The 26235-nt window shown below is 41.5% G+C and overlaps 1 protein-coding gene across 1 annotated transcript in view; it reads left to right on the top strand.

The window, feature by feature from the left end:
* RNF217 (ring finger protein 217) overlaps positions 1–26235 on the top strand; it is a 250558-nt gene that overhangs the window by 184079 nt on the left and 40244 nt on the right. The window contains exon 3 of the mRNA XM_029596389.1: positions 17010–17174. Coding sequence (XP_029452249.1) covers positions 17010–17174 — 165 coding nt within the window. The remainder of the gene's footprint in view (positions 1–17009; positions 17175–26235) is intronic.

The following is a 26235-nucleotide window of genomic DNA, read 5'->3' as shown; positions in this document are numbered from 1 at the left end:
GGGTATGTTGCAAACCATCTTAATTTCTCAAATTTACTGCTCATGCTTGCCTCCATACTTGCATTGTACAAAAAAGGAATTCCTTCTCCAGTTCATAAGATGTACTAGTGTATAGGCAACATATCTAGGTGTACCAGGAAGTTCCTTTTCATGAGGCCAATGGTGTCACAGTCCACACTGCTCTGAAAGGTCTGGATGTCTTCATCTAATGATAATCACAACAGAGAGTCTTCTCTATCCCCTATACTTAATCATACATCATAATCAAAAATAGGGGAACCTGTAGTTCTTCAATGAACTACATTGAACAACCCAACTTTTTATTCACATATATCATTTTATTCAATCATTTACACATATAATATCAAACCCTTGCTTTTTACAATATGTTCAAGCATATCAATGAGGACACATGTGACATACATGATCTTCCACATTAAATAAACATTTTCATACTACTATTCATTAATACTCCCCCTAAAATGTTCCACACATACTTATCACTCATACCTCACTCTCATACTACCAGTCCATCTAATTTGTTAAAACTACCCCAATGCCAGCCCCTATACCCTATTTTGCATTAAATCTTTAATCATGTATCTTCCAATAATCCCAACAAGGACCCTTGTTTCGCCCCTAAAGGCTTCCTCAGGGGATATGATCTTTTCTTCTCATCTAATTTTCCAGTTCCCAACAGCAGTATCTTCTACATCATCAATTATCATTGTTTTCTCTTGCTTATTCACATATGTTCACAATAGTGTCATCCACCTACAATACATGAGAAAAAGATTTATTACCAGTTTTGTACCACTGCTTCTGCCAGGAGCAGGCGTTAATAGATATGCGCATCAAAAAAGAAGAAAAAGAAAAGAAATAAAAGAAAAAAAATTGATCGGGCCCATTACAAAAACCGACGCCGAGTTTAACGGCGTCTGTCCGCTGGTAACGAAAACCGACGCCAATAAACCCAGCATTGGTTTTCGTGACTAGAAGAAAGACATCTGTTTTTGCTGGCCATTCCTGACAGTGAGAGTGCTCACGGTTTAACACATGAGAGGGGCGAGTAAGAAGCAATAATCTTGGAAATACAAAATTTCTAAATCACGTTCGCTTGAGACATTCCAAGAAGTAATCAGGGCTCTGTGCTTTCTATTAGCATTTATTGCTATGATTCTGTAGCTTATTTTTTTTGGCTGAATGCCGAATTAATATTTTTATTGCTGTATGAAAAAAATCTATTGATTGTAAATTGTTTATAAATGTCCATTTGAATACGGCAATATGAAAAAAAAAAAGTCACTGAAAACCAACGCCAGGTTTATCGGCATCAGTTTCCCTTACTGCCATACGGCGGTCACGAAAACAGACGCCGGGTTTATCAGAGTCTGTTTTCGTGACCGGCGTACAGCAGTCACAAAAACCGTTTGGGTTCGCATTAGCAAGGATGTGCTAGGGTTGCAAGCGACTCTAGCGCATCCTTGCTAATGTGACCCCCTAATTTAAATATTGCATGGCACCCCCCCCTTTCGGAGTGCCATGCGCACGTTAAGAGAGCGGGCACTGACTGTTCAGCACCTGCTTTCTACGTGACTTTATTGCATCGGCCCCAATGTTTTGCTTTCTTTTATCATGGTTTTTATTGCTTGGAATAGTAATGTCCCAGATCGTCATCAATTTATTCATTCTCTACAGTTCTTTTCTGGTACAGTGGATGAACTATGCCATCTTTTTACATCAGCATGTCACATCCAGTGATGAGATGTGTTAGAAACAGATTCTATAAAGCAGAACTGGAAGTGCTATCTGTTTTACTGTTTTCTTCTACGCTAGCTGTGAGCCATCTTGTCTAGACCACCATTGCGTGCTGCTCTTTTTTCTACCTTTTACATTTAGATACAGATTCACCTCTCCTTAGCCATTCCTTTGTCAGGTTTTGATTCACATGAGATTGTGGCAGTAACTCTCTGTGTTTCCCACTGTACTTGTGCTTGTTCCAGTTGTTTTTCCTTTTTTGCTGGTCTGGTTCTTAGAGTTCTTGCTTTAATTCTGTTTCGTCTTTCCCTTCATGTGCTGGTAGATTCTCACTCATTCCTTCTTCTCGTCAAAATGATTATCCAAGCTTAAGGATGGAGATCAATTTCTGGCTATTCACTTTCATACTTAAGCACTTTTTCAGGTGAATTTTCAAAGAAATTATACATGTAAATGTAACATATTATCGTAACAATTTTCAAAAGCCATTTACATGGATAAAGTGCTTTTATATATATAAAACTAAGGTTTAAGCATGTAAATGCTTTTGAAAATCAGGCCCTTTTTGAGTGTTTGAATGCTTGAGGTTATTTAATAGGTGTATATGTGTAATCTATTTTTATAAAGCACATACAATTTCAGCATACACTGATTCTTATAGATTACTTGGAGGGTGTGGAGGAGTTTTCTTCTTCTGACAACAAACTGAATGAGGTCTTCATAAAGCCAGTCTACAGTTTCAGAATTTTAGAAGAGTGCAAGGATTGCATGTTGATTGATAGCTTGCATCTTATTCCTTACTGTTAAAGCTCTTTTCAGTTTCAATTTCACTCTATAGTACTCTGCTGATCTTTTCTCTCAGCAACTTATGCTAGATTGTTGCACCTTTTCTGCCTAATTATTTACACATGCCTTCCTGCTCAGGTTATGTTACGGTCTTCAATCAAAATATGTTTTCAGTTTTTCCTAATTTTTCTTTAAGGAAGATCATTTTAGCAAAAATGAGATTCTGATGCCATCTGAGAAGCTGTTCACTACTCAGAGCTGTAACAATTTGGAGTATGAAAGTATAGCGGTTTTCACAGCAATGCAACCCGCTTTTGTATTTGTAGGATGTGGTGGGGGTGAAGTCAGAGAAATGTTCGATTTGCCATAGAATGACAAGAGCCAATAGGTTGTCTGTTTCCGAAATACCTGCCCAATTTACAGTGTTATTTATGGCACTTGATGTTCAAGGCTGTATTAGAATTCCAGCTAAAAAGAAAAATTAATATTTTTCCAAGTGCTCATGTAATAAAAAGAGTACGCGTACCTATATTTAGTTCCAACTAAATAATTATTCAAAGGAAGGATCATTTTGAAAGTAATTTCCATGGCTAAAACAGCAACAATGGGGTTTCTGAAAATTGCCCTCCCTGTGGAGGTAAGTTTCAAAGAAGTTACACGCGCAAATGTAACTTACTATCGTAGCAATTTTCAAAAGCCCACGCACTCAAGTGCATTTATGCAAATAAACCCTAGTTTTATACATGTAAATGGTTTTTAAAATCAGGCCCTAAGTGCGGGTAAACGTATGTGTGTAGTGCCAGTACCCCTGCAACTTTACTTACGGTGAGAAGAGCGTTGCTGAATGCGAGATTGGGAAGGGCTTGCACTTGCAGGTATAGATTTGAATTTTCAATAGTAAACAAGGTTTTTCTGAGAAAAAAAATATATCTGGACACAGCAGGTATAAATATGCATGGGTAGTTTACCTAGGTAATTTTCAAAGTGTAACTACATGGGTACTTTCACTTTTAAAACTGGGGCGAAGTCTGGAAGGTAAAACGTACCTGCAAACTTTGCCTCATATTGGGCAGGTAAAAGAATCACCCCCTGAGAATATACCAAATTAGAATAGTATTAAGGAAAAGCAAATGTGGGACAATTGGGCAAGGCTTTGTATGTCATTCAAGGTACAAAATTGAAGTGTAGATTGGAAGACCCCAGAAACTGTCCTCTCCATGTCATGGAAAAACCCTGAGCAACAGCCTAGAATGAATGCTTGACTCTGGTCTCAGGTTTTAGATTTCCAGAACATTATCCACAAAAGAAAAAAATGCAGTTGCCAGTCTCACCTCTGCATAAACCTGCTGGCCCCTTTGGATATTCTTCCCTGAACCGAGGTCGGTGGGTTGAAGAGCTTCCTCATGAGAAGTGGTAGTGTATTGAGCATCTGAAGACTCTAATGGCAGTGGCAACAAACAGGTTGTGATGGTGGACCTGGCCAGCAGAAAACTGCAAGGCAGAGAGAACCAACTTTAAGGTGGGTCTTAGAGTATACTTGGGCATGCAGTTGAAAGTGAGTTTGGTGGTAGCCAAGAGAGTAAGAGGTAGATAAAAAAAAAAAAAAAAAAAAAAAGGCACCAGCCCTTGCTCACAAGATCCTTAAGATCTGCTGAGATTTTCAGCAACAGAGCTGAGACTATATGGAATGGGAAACTGAGGCAGCTTTATTCCTTTGCCCTCCTCCCCCAAATTAACTAGCTTCATGCTAAGAGACATTAGTGTTTTGGTCCCCACTTAGCTGGTTCCCTTTTGTAAGGGAGCCTTCCTCTAGGATTGTTGTAAAAATAAGAAGGTCCGTATTCAAAAGTATTTTGCCGGCTAACTAAGAAGTTAGCCAGCTAAATGAATATTTGGGCATATATCCACCAAAATTCCAGCCTGCTAATAAGTTAAGGGGCTAGAATTTAGCTGGATAAATTAGGGGCATTCTGGGGGTGCAACTAGGAGGATGAATTAGCTGGCTAAGTTATCTGGTTAACTCCGATATTCAGTTAGCCAAATGACTTAGCCAGCTAAGAAGGATGAGGCCAAAGAGCTATCCTAAAGTTAGTTGGCTATATTCAATAGTGTGGCTGCACTGGGTGATGCATCAAGCCGCAGTAGTGCTCTAACACACATTAAAAAGAGTATATTGCGGCGATATACCACGATATGTGATAATTTGCATAGCTCTGCCCAGGTTCCTTCCCCTATTATGACGTGCTTTGCTTGTGATTTGCATGCATGAATAATGTAAATGCATGCAAAGAAGGGTATTAATAGGCAACTCGATGTAAGTATTTTATCGCAGCTTACTGAGAAGGTGGTCGGTTCTAATAAAATAACACTACCACCTGAGATTTTGAGAAATGTAACATTAGAGCCCCAGGACTCTAACTCGGGCCCCAAGGCTTCTGCAGTACATTTAAAGGGCCAGGCAAACCCTAAAAAATTGGCCATGGCAAAAAGTAAAGGTTAAGCAAGGGTCAGAGGTGACCCCCCCCCCCCAGCTCAACTCGGGACCACCACTTGAGGTGGCCCCAACACCTCAAAGTAAAAAAACAAACAAACAAAGTCAACTTCATGTGTAATGACAGCCCTTACCCCAGTGTTCAGAAAAATCCAGTTCCTTCCCCTCCAATGAAGTCCAACTAAGTAATCTTGTTGGAAGTAAAGTGCCCCCTCCCCCCCCCAAAAGTAACCAATAAATTCATTAGATTCCCCCCCCCCCCCAATATATAAAAAAAAGTCACTGCTTCAGGGGGCAACCCCCACACTCCTGAGCCTTTAAAATTAGAAGACACTCCCATGATGGGGACTGAGGTGCCCCCTAGCATCCAACCCGGTTAGCACCATTTTTCAAAATGGCATCAACCTGACCTAGCCCAGTCATGTCTGGGGTTAGGACCTAGGCCCCATGACTTCTCTTACAAAAAAGCCATCGTGGTTTATTTTATTTATTTAAATTTCTTATATACCGGCATTCGCGATGGGAGTCGCATCATGCCGGTTTACAAATAACAAGGTGTGACAAAGGATAAATACTTAATAACTTAAAACAACCAGTTTTAAGTTAGGCCTGGTTTAATGCAACCAGGCCTAACTTGGCTGTCCAGACTGTCTGAATATGGACTTCAACACTTCCTGAATTTCATGGTAACTGTTCACCTTGGAATTCTTTGTTTTTGTTTCTTCTTATTATTTATGGATGGCTGTAATCACGTTACAAACGATGGGACTCTTGCCTGGTCATGCTTCAATTCTTTTTGTTTTTTAAAAGTTTTATTTATCATAATTTTTCTCACTATGCAAAGAATTAACTTTGCATGGGAATATAAGGATAATGATATAAATAATAATAAAGAGATTATAACAGTGATCAGAAACAATTATATATACTTCATCCATTAATTAAGATGATAGCATTAAAAGAGGATTCTGAAAATTGAAGAAGATTATACAAAAGAAAATCCAGAGAAACTAGCATAGCATGCTGCCAACTGAAAATATATCCATGCCCATTACTATTCTAGGTTAACACTGGGGAAGAGGTTAGAGGCCTCTTGGAATCTAAAATGCCCTTAATTGCTCAGGAGCAAAGAAAATGAAAAAATCATTGTTATACTTAATAAAACATTTACAAGGATAGCGGAGGGTAAAAGAAAATCCTGATGAAATAGCTTCTTGTCTAAATGCAAGAAAACCCCTTATTTCTTGGGTTACACGGGCAAGAACAGGAAATAACCATACAGAGATTGACCATAAAACAAAGATGATAAATTCCTGAAATATTTATGCTTTACATTATTCAACATCTTAAGATAATATAAAAGAAACTAACAAGGTAAGATGTTCAAAAATTTTAGTTGATGAACTCTCAGGAAAATTAGTCAAATTAGGAAAAACAGATACAGATTGAGTATTAGAATTTCCAAAAGCAACTGAAGGAAGAAAAACAATTTATTAATAGATGGCATGTGATCAGATTGGAATTTTAGCATTCCAGAGAAGTACTTTTTAAAGTGGTATCAGGGATTTCCCCTAAAACTTTTGGAAAGTTTAGGAAATGTAAATTTAAATTATAGTATGGTTCTCAAGTTGCTAAATCCTTCTTGACAATACATTGCAATCCTTAACTGTTTCTTGGATATCCTTTATATTTATTTATTTATTTATTTATTTAAAAGTATTTATATACCGTTTTTCAAAACAAGGTTTTTTTTGTCAAAACGGTTTACATTGTAAAATGAAAAATAAAATAAATAGAGTTAAAAATTAAAGATAAAATTAAATAAAATTAAAATACAATAATTGGTATATACCTCATGGTAACAAAAAATCGAAATTAAATAATAAAAAGTAAAAGTGGAGCTGGGCCGTAAAGATGTTTTATGGAACATTTGTTGTGTTTGTGACCAAGGGTCCACAATGCCTCAATGGACCAAGGGTCCACAATGCCTCAATGGCGATGACTCTGCCCATGGGGAGGAGCCCCGTGGGCAACCACTGCGATTGGCTGACACAGATAGCAGACACAGAATGGATAGAGTCTTTATTGTACTGCTGTAAATAGATGATGATCAGGAAGGTAAGGCACTGATCCACGAAGTGCCAATATGCTCAACAGGTTCAGAAGTATAGTCTCACCCAGATGTTCATAATAGGCAGGAACCCGCAGCTGGTGGGTGGACTTGGAGTGCTGGATCGTAGAGGTACTCACAGAGAGATGTCTTCCTGATGGTAGAATGGTGGATCCGAAGGTCCGTGGTGCAGGATATGAAGTAGATAGGTCCTCAAGGAGCGAGTACCAGTGGTCTAATATCCTGGAAATGAAATAGAGAGAAAAGACCCCCGAGGAGTGGTTGTCTTGGTTAGTGAGGACCCCGATGGGAAGTTGGAAGCGAGAAACCCCCGAGGAGCAGGTGTCTAGAGCTTCTTCTGGAGCGAGGCCCTTAGCGTGAAGGTAGCGTCTAAGCGAACAGCTTAGAGCAGGTACAGTAGCGAAGCAAAGTCTTTGCTAACTCAAATTGGTAGCGGAAGTGAAGGCTAGATATACCTGGAGGTATTGACGTCATGCAGTGGGGCCGCCCCCGAGGTTCCTGCCATGACGTGTATTTGAGCGACTGAGATGTGCGCGCTTGCACCCTAGGAGGCCACGGGAGTGAGCATGGCAGATGGGGACGCCCATGCTGGTCTGGAAATGCCGAGGCACTCTGCACCAGAGACAGCTATCCTGCCCAAAGAGAGAGAGGGGAGAAAAAGAGGTAAGGCAGAGCGGTCACAGCAGTCTACGACCAGACGCAACAACTTTTTTATTAATAGTAGCTATTTGTCCATCATATTTATCGCCCATCTGCTCCAGTTTACTGAAAAGAATATCAGACTTAGAGGAACAGGCACTTAAAGATTTCCCAAAGCTTGATCCCTTGTACAGATCCTTGGTAAGGCTTCACCTGGAGTATTGTGTTCAGTTCTGGAGCCCGTATCTCAAAAAGGATAGAGACAGGATGGAGGAGGTCCTGAGAAGGACAACTAAAATGGTGTGGGGTCTCTATCGGAAGACATATGAGGAGAGGCTGAAGGATCTGAATATGTATACCCTGGAAAAAAGGAGATGCAGGGGGAGATATGATAGAGACCTTCAGATACCTACAAGATTTCAATGACGTATGGACTTCAAACCTTTTTTGATGGAAAGAAAACAATAGAACTATGTCATGAAATGTAACTCCATGGGGGATGTTTCAGAAATATTTCTTCATAGAGAGGGTGGGGGAGGCCTGTAATGCCCTTCTGGAGGAGGTGGTAAAGAAGAAAACAGACAAAGAATTCAAAAGGACATGGGATAATCACTGTGGATCTCTAAAGGCTAGAAGACAGAAATGAGATAAGCTTGCAAGGGATAACTTGCTGGTACGGCGGTTACTACCCTTAGCAGATGGCAAGGAGATTACTACCTTTAACCAATATACTTTGATGCTTTTAATACAACTGCAATATTGTTCCCCGCTTAAACAGCAGGGGGATAAGAGGAATTTGATTCAGATGACAACTGAGGGCCCCGACTTACATGATCTGGGATACTGTTATGTGGATATAAAGGAAAAAGTACAGGATTGCTTTTATGGCCAAGTCCTAAAGGAAACGAAGAAAGCATCATGGGGGTAACTTCCTGATGTGATGGTTACTACCCTTAACCAAATAAACCTTGATACCTTTGATGCAACTCCAACATTGCTCTCTGCTTCAACAACAGGGGAAAAAGAGAATTGGATTTAGACAGCAACCATCTAGGGCACCGACTTTTATAGTCTGTGGAACTAATGAGCATGAGGGTAACCAGCACAGTGCAGCAATTACTACCCTTAATAGAAGCATGGGATTACTTCCCTTAACCAATAAGCCTTGATACTTTTGATGCAACTGCAACGTTGCTCTCTGCTTCGAAGGAGGGGGTGGGGGCTGAAAGGAAAGAGAAATTTGGATTTGGGGGCAACCAACACAAGCCATGACTTTTTTACAGTCTGGGATACTGATGCTCAGACATTAAAAAAAAAAAGCACGCAGGACTGCTTCTATGGCCAAGTCCATAAGTAAAGCATGTCAAGCAAAACTGACTGATATCTGGGGGCAACCTGCACAGTGTGGCAGATACTATCATGGATGAACCAGCGGTCTTTTTCTGCCATCGTTTCTGTGTTTCTATGTATCGGTTTCCAGAAAGAGTCTAAAGTCATAACCACTGGACATACAGGAACTGCAAAGGACTCACTGATTGTTGGTAACAAGTCTTCCTGGGATGAATCGAAGGGAGAAAGCCCACAGTCAAAACTGACATGACCAAGGTCAGGGAATTCAAGGGGAGAGACAGAGAAAAATCTAAACTCTCATCCAGACGATCTTCTGAAAGCAGCTCTGTGCCCTCATGGCTGTTGCTGGCATCTCGTAAGCCCCCTCCAATGCAGATGCTCCAGCAACGTCCCTGGTAGGCATCGCAGGGCTGCTGGTGGAAACATGCTGCTGTGCCAGAGGAGGACGCTGATCAAGTGGGCTCAGTGAAGCTTCCTCTGCAGATGTCCTCTGTGCTCCTTCACCACAGGTGGCACCAGATCCTCCGTTCCTTGCTGGACAGTCGATGAGGAGATGAAAGTGGTGATCAGCTGTTGACCCACAGGGTAAAGAGTTTCAGGAGGATAAACCCTCACTCTACCCTTCCGTTAAGAAGGCATTTCCAATGGAATTCAATAAAGAAACCTCAGGTAGGGAAGAGCAGCCAAGCACAGCCTCTAAAGTACTGCCATTTTAGACTCCTCTGGTCATGCTTCATTTCTGATATCTCAACTCATTGGGTCTGCATCAGTGAACTGTAATCACTTGCATGACCTTTTAGGAAATCACAATGACCAATTCAAATCTCGCTATCAAGTTGGTGAAGTTTGTGGCAATAGAAGTGGCGCTGCTGGCAAAGATAATGACATAGAGTCAAATGGGATAAAAGTCCTCTGGGAGACTAAATGCACTGTGAAATCTCTATGGATAGACATTCCATGTGTGATGGGGAAGATTATGTGGCATGGACACAATTTAAAAATACCACGCTGTAGGTCACATAAAGTGGTGAGAGAATGACTTATTTCTTCTTCATTCTGGGCCCTCCCTCCTTTTTTTTTTTTTTAAACTAATATCTTGCATCCAAGTTTGATCATTCTTGGAAAGAAGTTATAGGAACTCATTGGAACTTTTCTCCTGCCTCCCATCGGTAACAGCAACTTAAAATTCTTCGCAATGGGAACTAAAACTGTGTGGAAAGAGAGAGTCAGGATCATAGTGACTGTACCTAAGATGGCTGATGTAGCGCACGAGACCTCTATGCAATCTGAAAGAGAATGTTTGGTGAAAGAGGTCACAGAGGGGATGGTCCTTGCTTTGGAAAATGAGCTTGAGAAACTGGATGACAACACTAACAAATGAGCTAAGGAAATTGGAATTGAGAGTTTCTAGTGCGGATGACCAGATAAATGCATTAGAATTTGAAATCTGCAGTGAGAAAATATGAAGAGGAACTTGATATAGCAAACCACTCATGGAGGAGAGACTATTACTGATATGGAGCTTCCTGATGCATTTGAGTCGTGGTTGATGAGTGAACTACAGCTGAATTCCTACCACGGTCCACTGAGACTGGAAAGGGCACATATCCTTTATGCTTTGGCCTAGTCTAATAATCATTATCGAGATATAATAGCAAAAATTTAAAATTTTACTCATAAGACCAAAATTACGGGAGCATATAAGAAGGGTGAACTACTCTATAACAGGAAAAAATGATTTTATTTCAAGATTATGCAGCATCCGTGGTGGCCAAGCATAAACGTTTTTCCCCTCATTTGTGTGCCACTCACTAAAATTAAAATTAAGTTTACACTTCAATTCCTGGCATAATTTCCAATGCTTTATGATGGGAAAACTTTGTTTTTATAAACCAGGGATACAGCGCACACTTTTCTCCAGAATCTGGGCCAGGGATGAAGCTAGTGACCCTTGCTATATCTCTTAGAGAACAATATGGGAAATCTTAATTGGGCTGTGTACTCCTGTTGCAACATAAGTTACTTAGTGCTGCAGTATTTTCATTTTTATTTTTGCACTTTTGCAAGAAATATGGCTGGCTTTATGAAATATGTGGTTGAGCAAGCTTAAATCTAAGTAAATTGCAATCTGAAATATTGTGGTTTAGGCTGTTTAGTATGGCAGTGAGCTGCACGAGCACCATGTGAGACTTTGGACAGTATTGTGCTTCCAGTTTCTGTTGTTTTGGCTCATCTGAGTCTTTAAATATAGGTGTATATATTGTCCATGAGAAGGGTTTTAGCTTTTATAAAAGCAGAGCTTTGGAGGTGTGGGCTCCTTATTAGAAACGAATTTGCCTTTGAAATAACTGCCAGTCAGTTCTCTTGGAGATGCCAGGCAGAAGACACTTGTTTTTCGTTGGAGCATAACTGCATGGAGCTGTGTAGCTAGATGCACAAGCCGATACTACTTTGAATTAATGCTATGATCGATGTCTACAGGCTTATTATTACAGAGTTATTGGTTTTTCTTGACACAAGAAATTTGGATTTTATTTTTCTGTGGGTGGGAGTGGATCTACGCGTTACATGAGTACTAAGGCTTCTGAGGGCAGTTGTTTTGTAGCTATCTGTTATCTTGGTTTTTGCTCCTCTTGAGTAAGGGATTTCCTTCTTTTATTTCCTTCTTTTGTCCTCAGGTTGTCTTGTCTTGTTTTTTTGCTTTTCTCTTTTATGCCTGTTGTGGTCCATACTCGAAGGTTGTACTCTTTTGGATGAGTGGCGGTGCTTCTATGTTTATATGAGTCTTGTGAGAAGCTCTTATTTTCCGGGAGGGTTTTTTTTGGATAAGGGAAGGGGACCCACCACATAGTGTGTGATGTTCACCTATGATTGGGTGGGATTGATGACTATGGGCATATTTTTGGGGAGAGAAGGGGAGTTGTGGGAGGGAACTTAAGGGGCTTGATTGAGAATGGTTTCTGGGCAGTTCTATATACGACATAGGTTTGGATGATAACTCATTGCTGAACTTTGTATATCTCAACTAAAGGACTGTGATCTAGACTGGGAGAGCATAGTGGACCTGGTAAGATGCATATACTCGGAAGTCCAAGTTATGTTTTATGATATAGATTATAGTTAAGACAATATAAGGTAGTATTACAAGGAATGCATTTGGGATTGACTCTGTAATTAAAAGGTTCACGGTTTTCTGCAGCCTTTACAAAGCCATAAGGCTTATATAGCATGCTTCAAGAAACCGAACTGGATCAGGTAGAGCATCAGAAGCTTAAATGACAGCAGGTGGGCCAAATTTTCCATACTTCATCAAGATATAAAAGCACTGCTATTATTATTTTAATGTAAAATTCTGTCTCCTATAACACAGGCAAAATTGTGCAAGACCCACAATGTCATTTTGTTTAATGGAAAATACTTTTTATATGATAAACTTATTGTACTTTGCAGTGTTCATGCACCAAATGTATATTTTCATGATTTTTCACAAAGTTGGTTCATTTACTACTTGAGTATTCACAGAGATTCTTTCTTTTGGGGGGAGATTTTAACTTTATACATAACACTGATCTGGACAGGACTCCCATCCTAGTGGCCCAAAATAAAAAGCAACTAAAGGTATTCCAATTCTTTGTCAGAACCTGAAGTTAATAGATATATTTGGAAATCATTGCATCCACTAAAGTAGTGCTTTGTGTATATCTCGAGAGCTCAGAATTGTCAATTCAGATTGGATTGTTTGTTTTTTTAATTGTGCAAATTTTTCAAAGATTGTGAGTGTGGAAATTGGGCCTTTAGAGTTTTCTGACCATGCTATGGTATGGTGTGATTTGGAGGTATTTGCTCAAACAACTCAAAATAGAAGGTGGCAGTTTCCCACTTATTTATGTCATGAGGCAAATTTCAAGGTCTATTGCAAAAGAAATGGGATGACTATGTAGAATTTAATGTACTTTTTTGGGAAGCTACCAAAGTGGTGAGGCTATTTCCTTTGCAATGCAGAAGAAAAGCAAGATGACATAGGAGATTTTGAAATTAGAAGCACAACTGAGGATGGAGAAAGAAAGACTTGCTAACTACTCTATTAGGGTACATAAAGCCGCATTTTTGGCCACACAGGATGCCCTGAATTCTTTACTTCACCAACATACCAAAAAGATAATAAAGCAGGCAAGTTGCTTGCTAATTTGACTAAAAATTAGTCTGGGTCCAAACATATTGAGTCAATGACAGGTGATACATTCCAGTGCAAAAGTATTTCATAAGTATTATTCAAATCTTATAAAATGGAATCCATTCTATTAAAGAATATTAGATCTTATTTGAAAGAAGCCTCACCACCACAGATGTCAGAAGCCCAGTTACAAAATTTGAATGTCCCTTTATACTAGCAGAAGTTCAGAGAGGTATAGCTCATGCTAAATTGTCTGAGGCCCCAGAATCTGATGGGATGCTAGCAGAAATGTACATAAGTTTGGGCGAGAAAGTATATTTGTCACTAGGTCAGATGTTTGACGCCCTTGTGGGAAACAATGGATTTTCTTGTAATGTAAACAAAAGCTGCTATTGTTCTTCCAAACTCGATCACAAAAAACTGCCCAAACACTCATGTATTCCAGAAACCCTCACAAAGTGTAACACACTCTCAAAAAATATACCTAAAAAAAGGACTCACAATTTAATAAAGTAAATGGACCATAACCAGATTGAGTTTGATTGAAATACAAACCCATGGAGTGTAGGTCCTACAAACATCATATTTGCATTGCTATATATGTGGTTATAATTGAAAAGAAAAGTTTTGACCAGTGAAATCTATTGTTTTTGAGATTGTTCTTCCAAAGCCAGTAGAGGTTCTATGCTCCATGAATTCTATTGCCCCATTTCATTATTGAACTTGGATATTAAACCATTGGCCAAAATAATGGCAGAAAGATTGGCAAAACTCCTACCTGCATTGATAACAGAGGAGCAAGTAGATTTGACAAAGAGGAGGTATGTTGTGGTTCATGTGCCAAAAAAAATGGCCGCTATGAAATATTGCATATGGCATAAAATGCAATCCTTTATCATTAATTTTGATGCAGAGAAAGCCTTTGATAGTTGATAGGGCCTTTTTATTTGAAATGCTTCAGCTGTTTGGTTTCTCGGGACTTATTATACAGGTGATTCAGGCTCTATACCATAATCCTATTGCATCAGTACTTGTGAATGGGGTGTTCTCTAAAGACATAACACGATAAAGAGGAGCTAGAAGGGTTGCCCTCTATCCCTGCTTTTGTTCCTGTGTCTCTGAAGCCATTCATACTTTGTTAAAGCAAGTGCTCACAATTCTGGGATAAAGTTAGGAGGTATTGAATTTAAGTTGGCAGTGTTCGCGGATACTATTCTAGCTCACATTACTAATAGGGGTGTGCAGAGATTTTAAGAATGTGTTTTCTATTTCTGTTCATTTTCAGAAGGTTTTTTTCGCACAAATTTTGGTTCATGGAATGTCTGATTCATGTCATTCATGTGAAAAAACAAATCGAACATTAATAAGGGAAAAATTAAAATGCAGCCTCCTGACCCCCACCACACATTCCTCCCACCCTCCTGGAAAACTGCCAGGGCTAAGATCCCTCGGACCCCTACTTACCTGGTCTGGTGGGGATCCACTGGCGATGCCTAAGCCCAGGCTAAAGCCTTGGTCTTGCATAGGCTGAGGACTTGGTAGATCGCCGGGCCAAGGCCACAGCCCAGGCCGGAGGCCAGATCCGGATGCCCACGTCCAATGCCATACATCAAAATGATGCCATCCCTCTGGGGTGAATGCGCTGGAGTTAACTCCGACGTGATCCCAGCTGATGGCGTCAGTTGCCAGAGAAGAACTGGAGAAAGAACCGGGTCATAACATTGGGACTAGGTTTGGGTTCCGGACTAGGCCGAGGGCCCCGGCATTGGGCCTGAGTCTGGGCTCTGGCCTAGGCCAAGGTTCTGGCATTGGGACCCAGCCTTTGGATCAGGTCCCAGCTTTGGGCCTGGGCCAAGACCCCAGCGTTGGGACCTGGCCTCCGGGTCAGGTCCTGGCATTGGTCCTGGAAAGGAATTGAGGCTCCGGCATCAGGACTTGGGTCCAGATCGAGGCCCTGGCATAGCTACCCCAGCCTCTGAGCTGGGCTGCGGTGTCAGACCCAAACTCTAGCCTTTGTTGGATACCTGACTGATTGATTAAGTTTGTTTTAATTTTTATGGGGTCTCATCCGAGGCCCTGTTGTTGGCTTGGGCCTATGCCGAGACCCCAGCATCACGATTGGGCTTAGGCTGTGGCCCCTGCTTTGGGCCTCGGCCTATGCCCTAGGCAAGTCCCCAGCTTTTGGCCTAGTCCAAGGCACTGGCGTCGAGCTCGGGTGTAGGCCACTGCCTTGGTCTGGGCCTCAGCCTGTGCCCTAGACAAGACCCTGGCCTCGGGCGCAGGTGTAGACTCGATGTATTCATTTAAAATGAATGCAAAAAATAAGATTTGTTTCATTCGGGGGCCCCCGATTCATTTTGGGGCCCTCGAATGAAACAAATTGACCTTATTCATTGCGTTTTGCACATTTGTTTTAAATGAATGCACATCCCTAATTATTAATACAGTTTCTTCTTTTCAGGAAGTATTATGGGAATTTTCCAGATATTGTTTGGTAGCAGGATTAAAACTAAATACAGATAAATCTGAAGCTATGCTGATCTTTCATTTGATTAAAGGTTTGTGGGGGCAGGAGTTTTCTTTGAAGTGAGCGGAGGATTTTCATAAATACGTGGGAATTATTCTGTGTGCAGACTTAACCACTTTACAGAAAAGTATCTCTGTTACTTGTTCCCACTATGAGTTTGCTGTTTGATTGGTCCAAATTTCTAATTTATTGACTGGGAGGGTAAACTTTGTTTCATATGAAATTTCCTAAGTGGTTGTATGTTTTTCAGCTGTTACCTATATGCATGCTGCACAGTGAGTTAAATATTTTTGGGGGCATTGTTAGGAAAGTTTATTGGCAGGGAAGACAGCAAGAATAGCACTAATCACCTCAGTGAAACCTTTGAATATGGGAGGTTTTATGCTACGCAATTTAAAACTGTACAGTATGGCTTATAACATTTCAGAAACTGACTTTGGCAAACATCCAATATATGCCTAGGAAAATGGAGTTTGGCTTCCCTGTTAGATGTAAAATACCTGCTTCATGCGCATTCTTCACGGCTCTCTCCTTTATACAGACTGAGTGGTTTATTTAGACCTATTTTGCAAATCTGGATATGGCTTTGTGGTAAACTATCCCTAAGTCATAGAATCTCTGCCTAGCTCGCTTTGAAGGAAAATAAAGGATTTATATCTGGGATGCATAATGCAGTATTTTGAGATTGGGAATCAAAGGGGATACATTTGATTCACCTGTTGCTTGAAAAAGATAGGCAACAGCTAAATTTTTTGGAACTCAAGGATAAGTACAACATTGATTCCAAACAATTCTATGCATATCTCCAGGCTAGATATTTAATTCTCTCCCTGGTCTGTAATATTCTCTGGAAACATGAGCCTGGTATTATTGGAAAAATGGTAACATTGGAGGGACAGGAAACCCACATGGTATCAGCTTTGTATGCAATTTATTGAAACTAGACAAATTGTGTCATGTGTACATTTTGCACCAGAAAAATACCAAGCTTGCTATAAAAGAATTAAACAGATATCAGTCAGTGCTTCCCTAAGAGAAGCACAGTATACATTTTTTTAATGAGACTTTCTCACAAAGATAACTTCTGTGTTTACTTCTAGTTACGCCAATCCCAACATCCAGATTTATTTTTTTTTGCTCTTTATCATTCTAGATCCAGTGCCCGTCTTGCCAATTTGTCTGGTGTTTTAAGTGCCACTCTCCCTGGCATGAAGGCGTAAACTGTAAAGAGTACAGAAAAGGAGACAAGCTATTGCGACACTGGGCCAATGAGGTTGAACATGGACAGAGGAATGCCCAGAAATGTCCAAAATGCAAGGTAAGAGAGTCTCATATCAAAAACGTCTCTTTCCTGTATGCACAGGAAGCACCAGAAAATTGTAATACCATGTCTTAAATAACGTACCATTTATGCTTGTCATACAGTGGCCATTGTTATGAGGGAGAAGCAATAATAAAGCTGATGACTTGTGATCTATTATCTTGCTGCGCCACATCAAAAGCTATTTTGCTAATGCTCTGCAGGGTGTGTCAGTGAGAGCCTAGCTTGTATATTTTGCCTCAAGGCTTGAGTGTGCACCTTGTGACTTGTCTAATTCATTTTTCTGCATGCAAGGAGGTTTTTTTTAAAAAAATAAATGATGACACACAAAATTATGGGACAGAGGCCTTCTTGTTTCCTCATGCGCTCTCCTGCAACTTTCAGAATGATTGGCATGGTGATTGGTTTGACTTAGGGACCGACTAGCCCTTTCCACGCATACCATGGGACCACAGAAGACGCATGGACTTTTTCACATTGGGAAATATGGATGGGGTAAGGGGAGTCATCCATTAAGATTAGAAGGAAATAAAGTTCTACCGCTGACTGAAAGTTGAATTTAGAGGTAAGGCATGAATGGCTCTTTCCTTTGTTTCTGTTTGGAGTATGTAATTTTTAGCACGTGGAGAGAGAGAAAAGGTTTGTGACCACTGAAGACTTAGAAACTGGATACTGGGTTTGATGTTGAAGGAGACAAGGAGAAAATAAGGTAGAGAAATTAGGGGAACCATGCAGGATGCGTAGATGAGCCTAGAAAGAAAACTGAGAATCGTTGCAGCCCTCTGTGGGAACTCACGGGTTCCTTCAGACCTGTAGGACAGAGGAGTGGAGAATTCACTGCCTGTCCTAAGACACTGAACTTCGGAACAGAAAACCCTGAAACAATCTCTCTTCAGCAGTGCCACACAGCTCCGTAGTCAGACCCTCTCATTCCAGGGGAAAGAGGATGAAACCACACATAATGCTGCTTTCTCGCCATAAAATAACTTTAAAATCTAGGTCTAAACTCAGTCTAGAAAACAACAAAAAATGATTTAGCGAAATGGAAAGCATGAGGCTTCAATGAGGATTCTGCATTTGCCCGGACACTCGGCTTCATCCAGCACTTTCTGTTTGCAGTCAGTTTTGTAATGTTTGATTCCTAAACATCTGAACTTGTTGGTGGCAGTTTTCAGCCAATTTTTGCTCTAAAGCTTTGCAGACGATAATCACCAGAAATCATCAGGTAGCCCAGCCCCTCAGTGTTAGGGTGGCGAGTGCCTGAGGACGAGCGCATGATGTCTGTCGAGCCAGCGGGAGTTTAGACCCCCCATGCCCAGGACCAGAGGTGCATTATCACCATTTCATTACCAAAGTTCTACCAGGTTTCAGCACCTGAGAAAGGAAAACAAAGTAACTTGCCTCCCTAGATCCCCTTTCCTGGGAAGTTTCAACGAGCTTTCTCTCAGGGAAGAAGGGAGCTTTGAGATACATATGGAAAAGAGCGCAGGAGAAGAGAGGGAACAGTTAGCTTTTTGTGCCTTTGGATGTGCAATTTTAGTGCCTTGCATGTGAAGTGAATCCTCTGCTGGTAGGTTTTCAAGGGACCAGGTTAACAGGGTGGTGGTGCTGATACCTGGCCTTTTGCTTTGCTTTGTCGATGGAAGCCGAAAAGACAGCCCTGCGCAGCTGTGTCTGCCACATGCATATGTCATGCCTTGTAAAGATAATCGATGCTCCTTTTACAGCCCTGTGTGAAGCTCTCTTGTCATTGTTGGGTTAATGGAAGTGATGGTATCCTTCTGCCAGTGGAAACTGCAGGCCGCGTTCCCGTTTTCAAAGAACGTATAACTGATTATGCTGTGCTACGGCAATTCTGGCACCAGGCCGGAACGAAAAGATTGCAACTTACGCCTCTTATGGAGATGGCAAACTTTTTTTTTTAATGCACAGGCAAGTTTCTTAAATGTCTCATCTAAAGTCTGTCACTGTCCCATGCACTCCTCTGCTTCAGCTGACAGAAGCTTCAGCATGCATTTTCTTCCTCACATGCTAAACCAGTTAACTCCTGATGCAGTAAGGTAATGCATCAGGAGTTTAAAAAAGGTGCACTGACTCGGAAAAGTGTGCCCAGAGTCACGCTTAGCACATATACAACACAATTGGTGCACAAAGCATGTCTTCTGCGCATAAATCATGCAGAGATAACATGCTTCATGCATGAATCATGTTTTGTGTGTGTGTAAATCCCGAGGGCAGGATCGTTCTACCATGAACTCCAGGTTCAGCCCAACAGATTTACACTGGCCGCAGAAACTTGACCTCTGACCAGGAGCTAAACTTCCATGAGTTAAGACTATATGCCCCTTTCTGCATAGCCCACGCCTCGATTAACATGAGATTTGTGCGCAGGGGCGCTAATTTGTGTGCACGGTTTTATTCGTGATTGTACACTGAGCTCATTACATCAGGATTAAAGTTGAATGCACAAAAATATGCACCTTACTCCATCGGGGACAAAGGAAGCAGAACCCGACTAGTCAGTTCCAGCTCCAGTGCTCGTCTCTGCTTGTCTTCGAAGCCGGCAGACCTTGACGTGCAGGTTGCAGAAAATGTAATAAGGGGCAGTTTGGAGAGGACTAATGGATGTTTACCGTTGAAACATACCCTACCTTGTGCTGTTCTTTAGCAACAACTAATCTAATCTCCAAAGCAATATACAGTGGTGATTTTTATTTCTTAAGACCTCTACTTAAGCTTGCCAAGATCAAAGAGACGTTAAGGGACAGAAGTGGTGTAATTGGTTTTGCTAAGCGATAAGTAAAATCACCTTAATCTAAGCTCCTGATAATGCGCAGGGTGCATTTGCATTACGGGGCTTTTTTTCAGGAGCTACAGTGCGAGTACTGAGTTCTGGTACCTTTTCCTCCAACAGCTTGACTTGCCCTGTTGTCTCCCCCCCCCCCCCCCCCCCAAAAAAAAAAAAAAGATCCAGTGCTACCTGTGCTCCCCCCTCCCTGTGTCCTCTGTTTTGCACAGAGAGGGGACTTAGGGAAGAGAGACTGCTGCCCGGGCATGGAAGTGGGAGAGAGGAGGGGACTGATGCCGGGAAAAGAGAGCCAGGATTCAGCCTGCGTGCTAGGAGGAGGGAAGTCCCAGACAGAAAGGACTCTTGGGGAAGGGGAGAAGTGGGAAGAGGGAGAGGGCAAAGTAGCATGAGGGGGGGAGGGGAAATGTTGTGTTAGGGCTGCTGACACCTCCCTCCCTCCCTCCCTTCCCCCCCCCCCCCCCCCCATCATTGTTCTTTTGTGTGTGTGGGAGGGAGATCTTGTATGAGGGCCACCAAGCCCCCATCATCCTCATCCATTTGTGTACGGGGAGAAGATTTTATGTTGGAGCTTCTGAGCCCCCCCTTTGTCATCGGGGGAGGGGGGGGTTGTTAGGGTCCAAATTGTCCAGACAATAAAGGTAGGGGGGAAAAAGCCTTTTCCTTTTGGTGTAGTGATTCAGATATGTCCGCTTTGGGAGATTTTGAATGTGCAGCACCTCTTGTATCATTTGTATTTTGTACGGTGCAGAAAGGAAATGCATCTCTATTTCTGTTTCTCCAGTGCTGCATGCGGCATCCGGCTTCTTCAGGCTTCAGTTTCTGTTTATAACTTGTGGTCACTTTTATTCTGCATTTGATGAGGGTCTGTCCATGTTTCTGCCTGTGTGGGCGAGCTGGGGGTATTCCCCCCGGCGTGTAGTTTCTGGCAGTGAGATGTAGCGGTCCAGCTTGTTCCCTTTTCCCTGTAGGAGGTTCCTTGGTGTGTGCAGTATTAGCGGTGCTGGCCCTTTCATAGGCTGTGCAGCCAGTTGTAAGGGGCGGGGCCCCGGGTGGGCGCCTGTTCCCATCCCACCCTAAAATAAAAAAAAGGGCCTTGCCCGTGAGCACTGGCACCTTTTTCCCCAGGAAAAAAAAAAAAAAAGTACTGTGCATTCTTAATCTCATTTGTTCTTCGGGTGGAGGAGACAAATCTTTTCTTTCCTCCTCATAAAATCCTGGATTTGATCTGTGCTTTATAGTACACATTCTGAAAGTTTATATCTCTGGGTTTCTTAAGGAGGGGGGGGTGTCATTTTAATATTGTGTATCCTTGGCCCTCTCCATGGGAAATCTTCCCATTCCCTCACCCCAGCTTTTTTTTTTTTAATCCGGTCCCCACCCTCCCACCCACCTTGCTGAGGACATTGTAAAGCATCTGGCAGGGAGAATGTTTTCTCTATTAAACGATAAAAGAGGGATGACCTTATAACAGCCTGAATCAGGTCACAGTCCGCGCAGCGTAGGAAGTACCCCCAGGCCTTAGCCCACGTTTTCAAAGCGGACGTAACGAACGTGGAGTGCGGGCGGACGTGCATAGAACCCAGCGCGGTGCCCGACACGCCTGCTCGTTGGCTGTAAATGCGGCTTCTTTGGAAAATCAAAAGTACGAGCCATGGTTTCCCCGTCCCAGCTCTGCCCCCGAAAGGCCTCTGTCTAACGCGCATAGAAGAATATGCAAAATCTCTTCTGCGCACGGTTTTACATGTGTGCACTCACCCCACCCCCAGCCACAGGCAACTTTCAAAAGCCCATCTCCGCTCGTCGAACTGTGTTTTCTGCATGTAAATCCATTGGAAAAGGTCAGCCCGAATCGTCTGCGTAGTTATTTATGGTTGACGTTTCGATTCCCCGGCCTGTCATTGTGCTAACTTCTATCTTTCTGATGTGTAATGAATCATTTCTTAAAATTAAAAAAAAAATATATATATATATATATATATATATCTAAACAAAAATTTATTTTGGAGACTTCCACCCAGTCCGTGGGCTGGTGAGAGCTCCTGGTGCCAACTGGGCAACTCCATTTGGAATGGGCAGTCAGCAATATCTTATAGCTAATCAGACCTGCATTTTCCAGTGTCTTAACTGGGGAGGGGGATAAATGAAAGAAAAAAATATACCAGTCTATAAATAAAACCCATCTCGCCTTTCGCCAGAGAGGAATTTATAACTGCTTGACAAGTGTTTCTTACCCCCAGAGTTTAGAGTGCAGATTGAAGTGAAAACAGAACCCAGAGCTTTAGTGAAATGGGGCAGCACTAAAAATAAACCTGCTCCTTTTTTTCCAATGAAGACCCCCTCAGAGTATTGTTTCTTGTTTGTGCCGCCTTGCCTGGTAAGAGGCAGTGAAAACACTTGTACTTCTTTTCTTTTGCCAAGGGGTATTTTAAAGAGCTCTTCCAGAAAGGTCCCTTTCACTGGGTAGAGTGCTGGTCGGCTCCCATTTCTGATGTGTCTAAATAGGCAGTTTTATTTTTGCCCGTTGGCATTGTCTGTATCTTTTAGGTAACACAGGGGATGCCTACGTGATCTTTTTTTCGGAGCTGTTCCATCCAGATGTCTGGTGGAACACCCCTTGGATTGGTCTGTAGTGTAGATGGTAGGCAGCGTGAAGATTTGATGCGATAAACTGTTTGCTTATTTTTGTATTGTTGTTATTCCACAAAAGCCAAACTTTCACTTTCACAATTTGAAAACCTACAATAAAATATACATAAAATAAAATGTCTAAAACTATAATAACTTGTCAGTAAAATTTTTCAACTTAAAAGCTTTTATACATCTAAAAATGCATTATTAAGCAGCATGGTTTCCATCAGTTTTTGGAATGCTAAATAATCATTAAGGGGGTCATTTTCCAAGCGGATCGCACGCGCTACCAAGATCGGGGCGGAGTCAGCCCCGGAAGAGGAGCAGTCAGCCCCGGAAGAGGAGGAGTCGGGGGCGGCACCGGGGCTGACGCCGCGAAGACTTCGCCGACAGCGAAAGGTACGCGTCTTTTTCGCTGCCAGTTTCGCGCCGAATAACTACTCCTTCTTTTATGGTGTGGCTATTTGGCGCGACGCCGGCAGCGATCGCACCGCAGAGGTGCAGTCGCTGCCGGCTATCGCAGGACAGCCCCCTGTTACCGCGGGATTCAAAGAGCCCGGCGCTATTAGTAAATCCAGCCCTAAGTTTGCAAAACCTCTGGCAGCCCATTCCACAGACGGGGCTGTGACTACCAAGGCCCTCAGTCGTGTCTCTTGTAGTCTGATCTCTCAGAGGGGACAGTGAATTGATTCACACGGATCCAGATACATCATACCGAACCAGATATTTAGAGACGCAATAGACATCTTCCGAATAACTCACTTTATGAGTTAAGATATAGATTTTAAAGAAAATTCACTAGAAAACACAGGTAACCAATGTAATTGTTAGAGTCACGGAGAAATTTGTTTCCTCATATTAGATCCAGTAATGATCCTTGCAGCAGCATTTTAGATTAACTGCAAAACCTGAATTGATTTTTTTTAGGGGGCCCCTAAATAAAGCAAATTATAATACTCCAAAGTTAAGACCAGTTCTAAAATCTGGTTTTGTAAAAAAAAAAAAAATCTTAAGAAACTCCAATTATAAAATGCAGATTCTGCCACTGCTCTTATTTGGGGTTTTATGGTTAATCGGGAATCTAAAACAAATCCCAAATTTCGCACTTCAGCTTTAATGGGAAGATGAAGCCTCTCTGACTCAATTTTTATTTCAGAGGGAGGTTGTACTTTTCCAAGCCACAACACTACTGGGGGTTTTTTTTTGGAGATTTTAAAAGCAATCTGTTTTCTGCCATCCGTTCCCCAATAGAACAAAAGCATTCTGACAATTTGAATATTACCGTCCCTAGAACAAGGTAATATAAATAATGTCATCAGCGTGTATATAGAATTTCACACCTAAAGCTGAAACCACATTACGTCAAGGTTGCAAGTGCTTGTTAACAAGGCTTGCTGAAAAGGCTGACCCTTGCACTACACCAGAGTACAGGTTTTTCCAGTTTCAACATTCCCTACCCTGTTTAACTTGCCGAGTTTTGTTTTTGACTGGAACCCAGTTAATACTGGTCCATATTTGTCGCTTAGAAACTGTTTGGATTGCCACTTTCATGCTAATTTGATATGAATTTGCATGGCTTTTCCTTACTTTTCAGCCATACCCCCCAAACTGATCCTTAGCATTATTCTTCAGAGATGTTTCTAGGACTCTGGGCACGAGCCCATAGGGTTTGGGCTCATATGGTCTTCCCCCCAAGATATTTTGATAAAACCCAATAATGATTCTGTAAAAACACAGGACTCTAGTGTTGTTTGTTTTTATTTATTTTATTTATTTATTTATATATATTTATATTCTGCATTTCATTGTCAAAAATATTTTTTGAAGCAGATCATATTCTTATACATAATCTTCTAATCTCATAATTAATAACAAACATAGGGGGTCATTTATCAAAGTGCTATATGGCGTTTTCGCATGCAAAAAACTCCATTAACGCATGCGAAAGCACCATTACGTTTGGGGTGATGCAAATGAGAAAAAGGGGAGGATATTGGGGCAGGAATTTTGGCCAAGTGGTCTGGGCCAGAGACTAGCCATAATGCCCTCTCACATTAGATAGGTATTTATATCTCTATGGGAGGCCCACCTAGTCACTCGAGGTGAGGTTATGGGCCACTTTGACATTCAAAGTGAGACGTACGAACAGAACACTGCTCTCTTGTGAAGATTTGATGACCTTTGGAGTGAGGAAATTCACCAAAAGATTAGATTTGTGCCGTGTTCTCTCAACCTAGCTTGATGTTACCCAGGTAGAGAGTCCATCAAACATGGTCCCCCCAGTGGTTGTATGTAGGAAATACACTGGCACTTATCGCAAAGTGTGAAAAAGTTATTTCAATTTGTGCTAAGATAGTGCTTCGCATAGGTATTAGCGCACTTTGCGATAAACTGCCTATTACCATAAAACACACCCCTTTTCCTATCGCATGCGATATTTAGTGCATTTTGATAAATCCAGGCCATACTTCTCAATAAAACTCAGGATCCATAACGTCAATTAAAAGCCATATTAAAAAGAAAGGTTAGTGATGTCTTGGCACCAACCACATTGAAAGAGCCAAGGGAATACTTTGTACTGGCTGATTCTTGCACGACAGCAATAGGTTGCCAGTTTCTTACCAAGTTCTGTTCCATTTGGTGAGGCACGCCTGGTTTTCACAAAAATATTTACCATCTGTAAAACTGATTGCGTTTACAGAGCACACGAAAGCAAGCTTTCTTCTCTGTGGGCCCTAAATTGTGAAATGATCTGTCCAAGGAGGTAAGAGTAATGAGAAGTTGCTGGCATGTTGCAAGGCTGCAAAATTGATTCTGTTTAACGCAGTGCTCAGAATATAGAAAGTTGAGGGTGATACTGAAAAGGCAAGGGTTCGGAAGATCTGTTTGGGCTGAGACAGCTGAGGAGATGTTGCTGGAGAGGAGTAGATTGTCATGGCAAGCAGGTCCTAATTTTTATGTGGGCTGAGTTAATTGGTGACCTGTAAGGAGGAGGTGACGTGGGTGGGAGCATGGCTTTGACTCTGATTATTCTTGTGTTTGACGTTTTTATTGATTGTTGTAAACCACTCTTGGCATTCTGTATGAATGAAGCAGAATCTAAATTTTAATAAATAAAATAAATATAACCCTCCACCACCTCTGTCTATATAACAAAAATTAAATTGTACATAGAACATACAATAACACAGAAAATCACATTCTAATCATGGGATTCTTGGCAGATTACTGGATCAATATGTGAATTATCTAAAAATATTGTGCATGAGCTTCTGAAACCACAGAGGTCCCTCTTTCAGAAATCGCATTAGAAACATGAACATAAGAATATGCCATACTGGGTCAGACCAAGGGTCCATCAAGCCCAGCATCCTGTTTCCAACTGTGGCCAATCCAGGCCAAAAGAACCTGGCAAGTACCCAAAAACTAAGTCTATTCCATGTTACCGTTGCTAGTAATAGTGGTGGTTATTATGTATGTCAACTTAATTAATAGCAGGTAATGGACTTCTCCTCCAAGAATTTATCCAATCTTTTTTTAAACACAGCTATACTAACTGCACTAACCACATCTTCTGGCAACAAATTCCAGAGTTTAATTGTGCGTTGAGTGAAAAAGAAC

Source organism: Rhinatrema bivittatum, chromosome 3 (genome assembly GCF_901001135.1).
Source record: "Rhinatrema bivittatum chromosome 3, aRhiBiv1.1, whole genome shotgun sequence".
Classification (NCBI taxonomy): domain Eukaryota; kingdom Metazoa; phylum Chordata; class Amphibia; order Gymnophiona; family Rhinatrematidae; genus Rhinatrema; species Rhinatrema bivittatum.
Note: the sequence above shows the minus strand (reverse complement) of the source record. Positions and strands in the feature narration are given on the sequence as shown.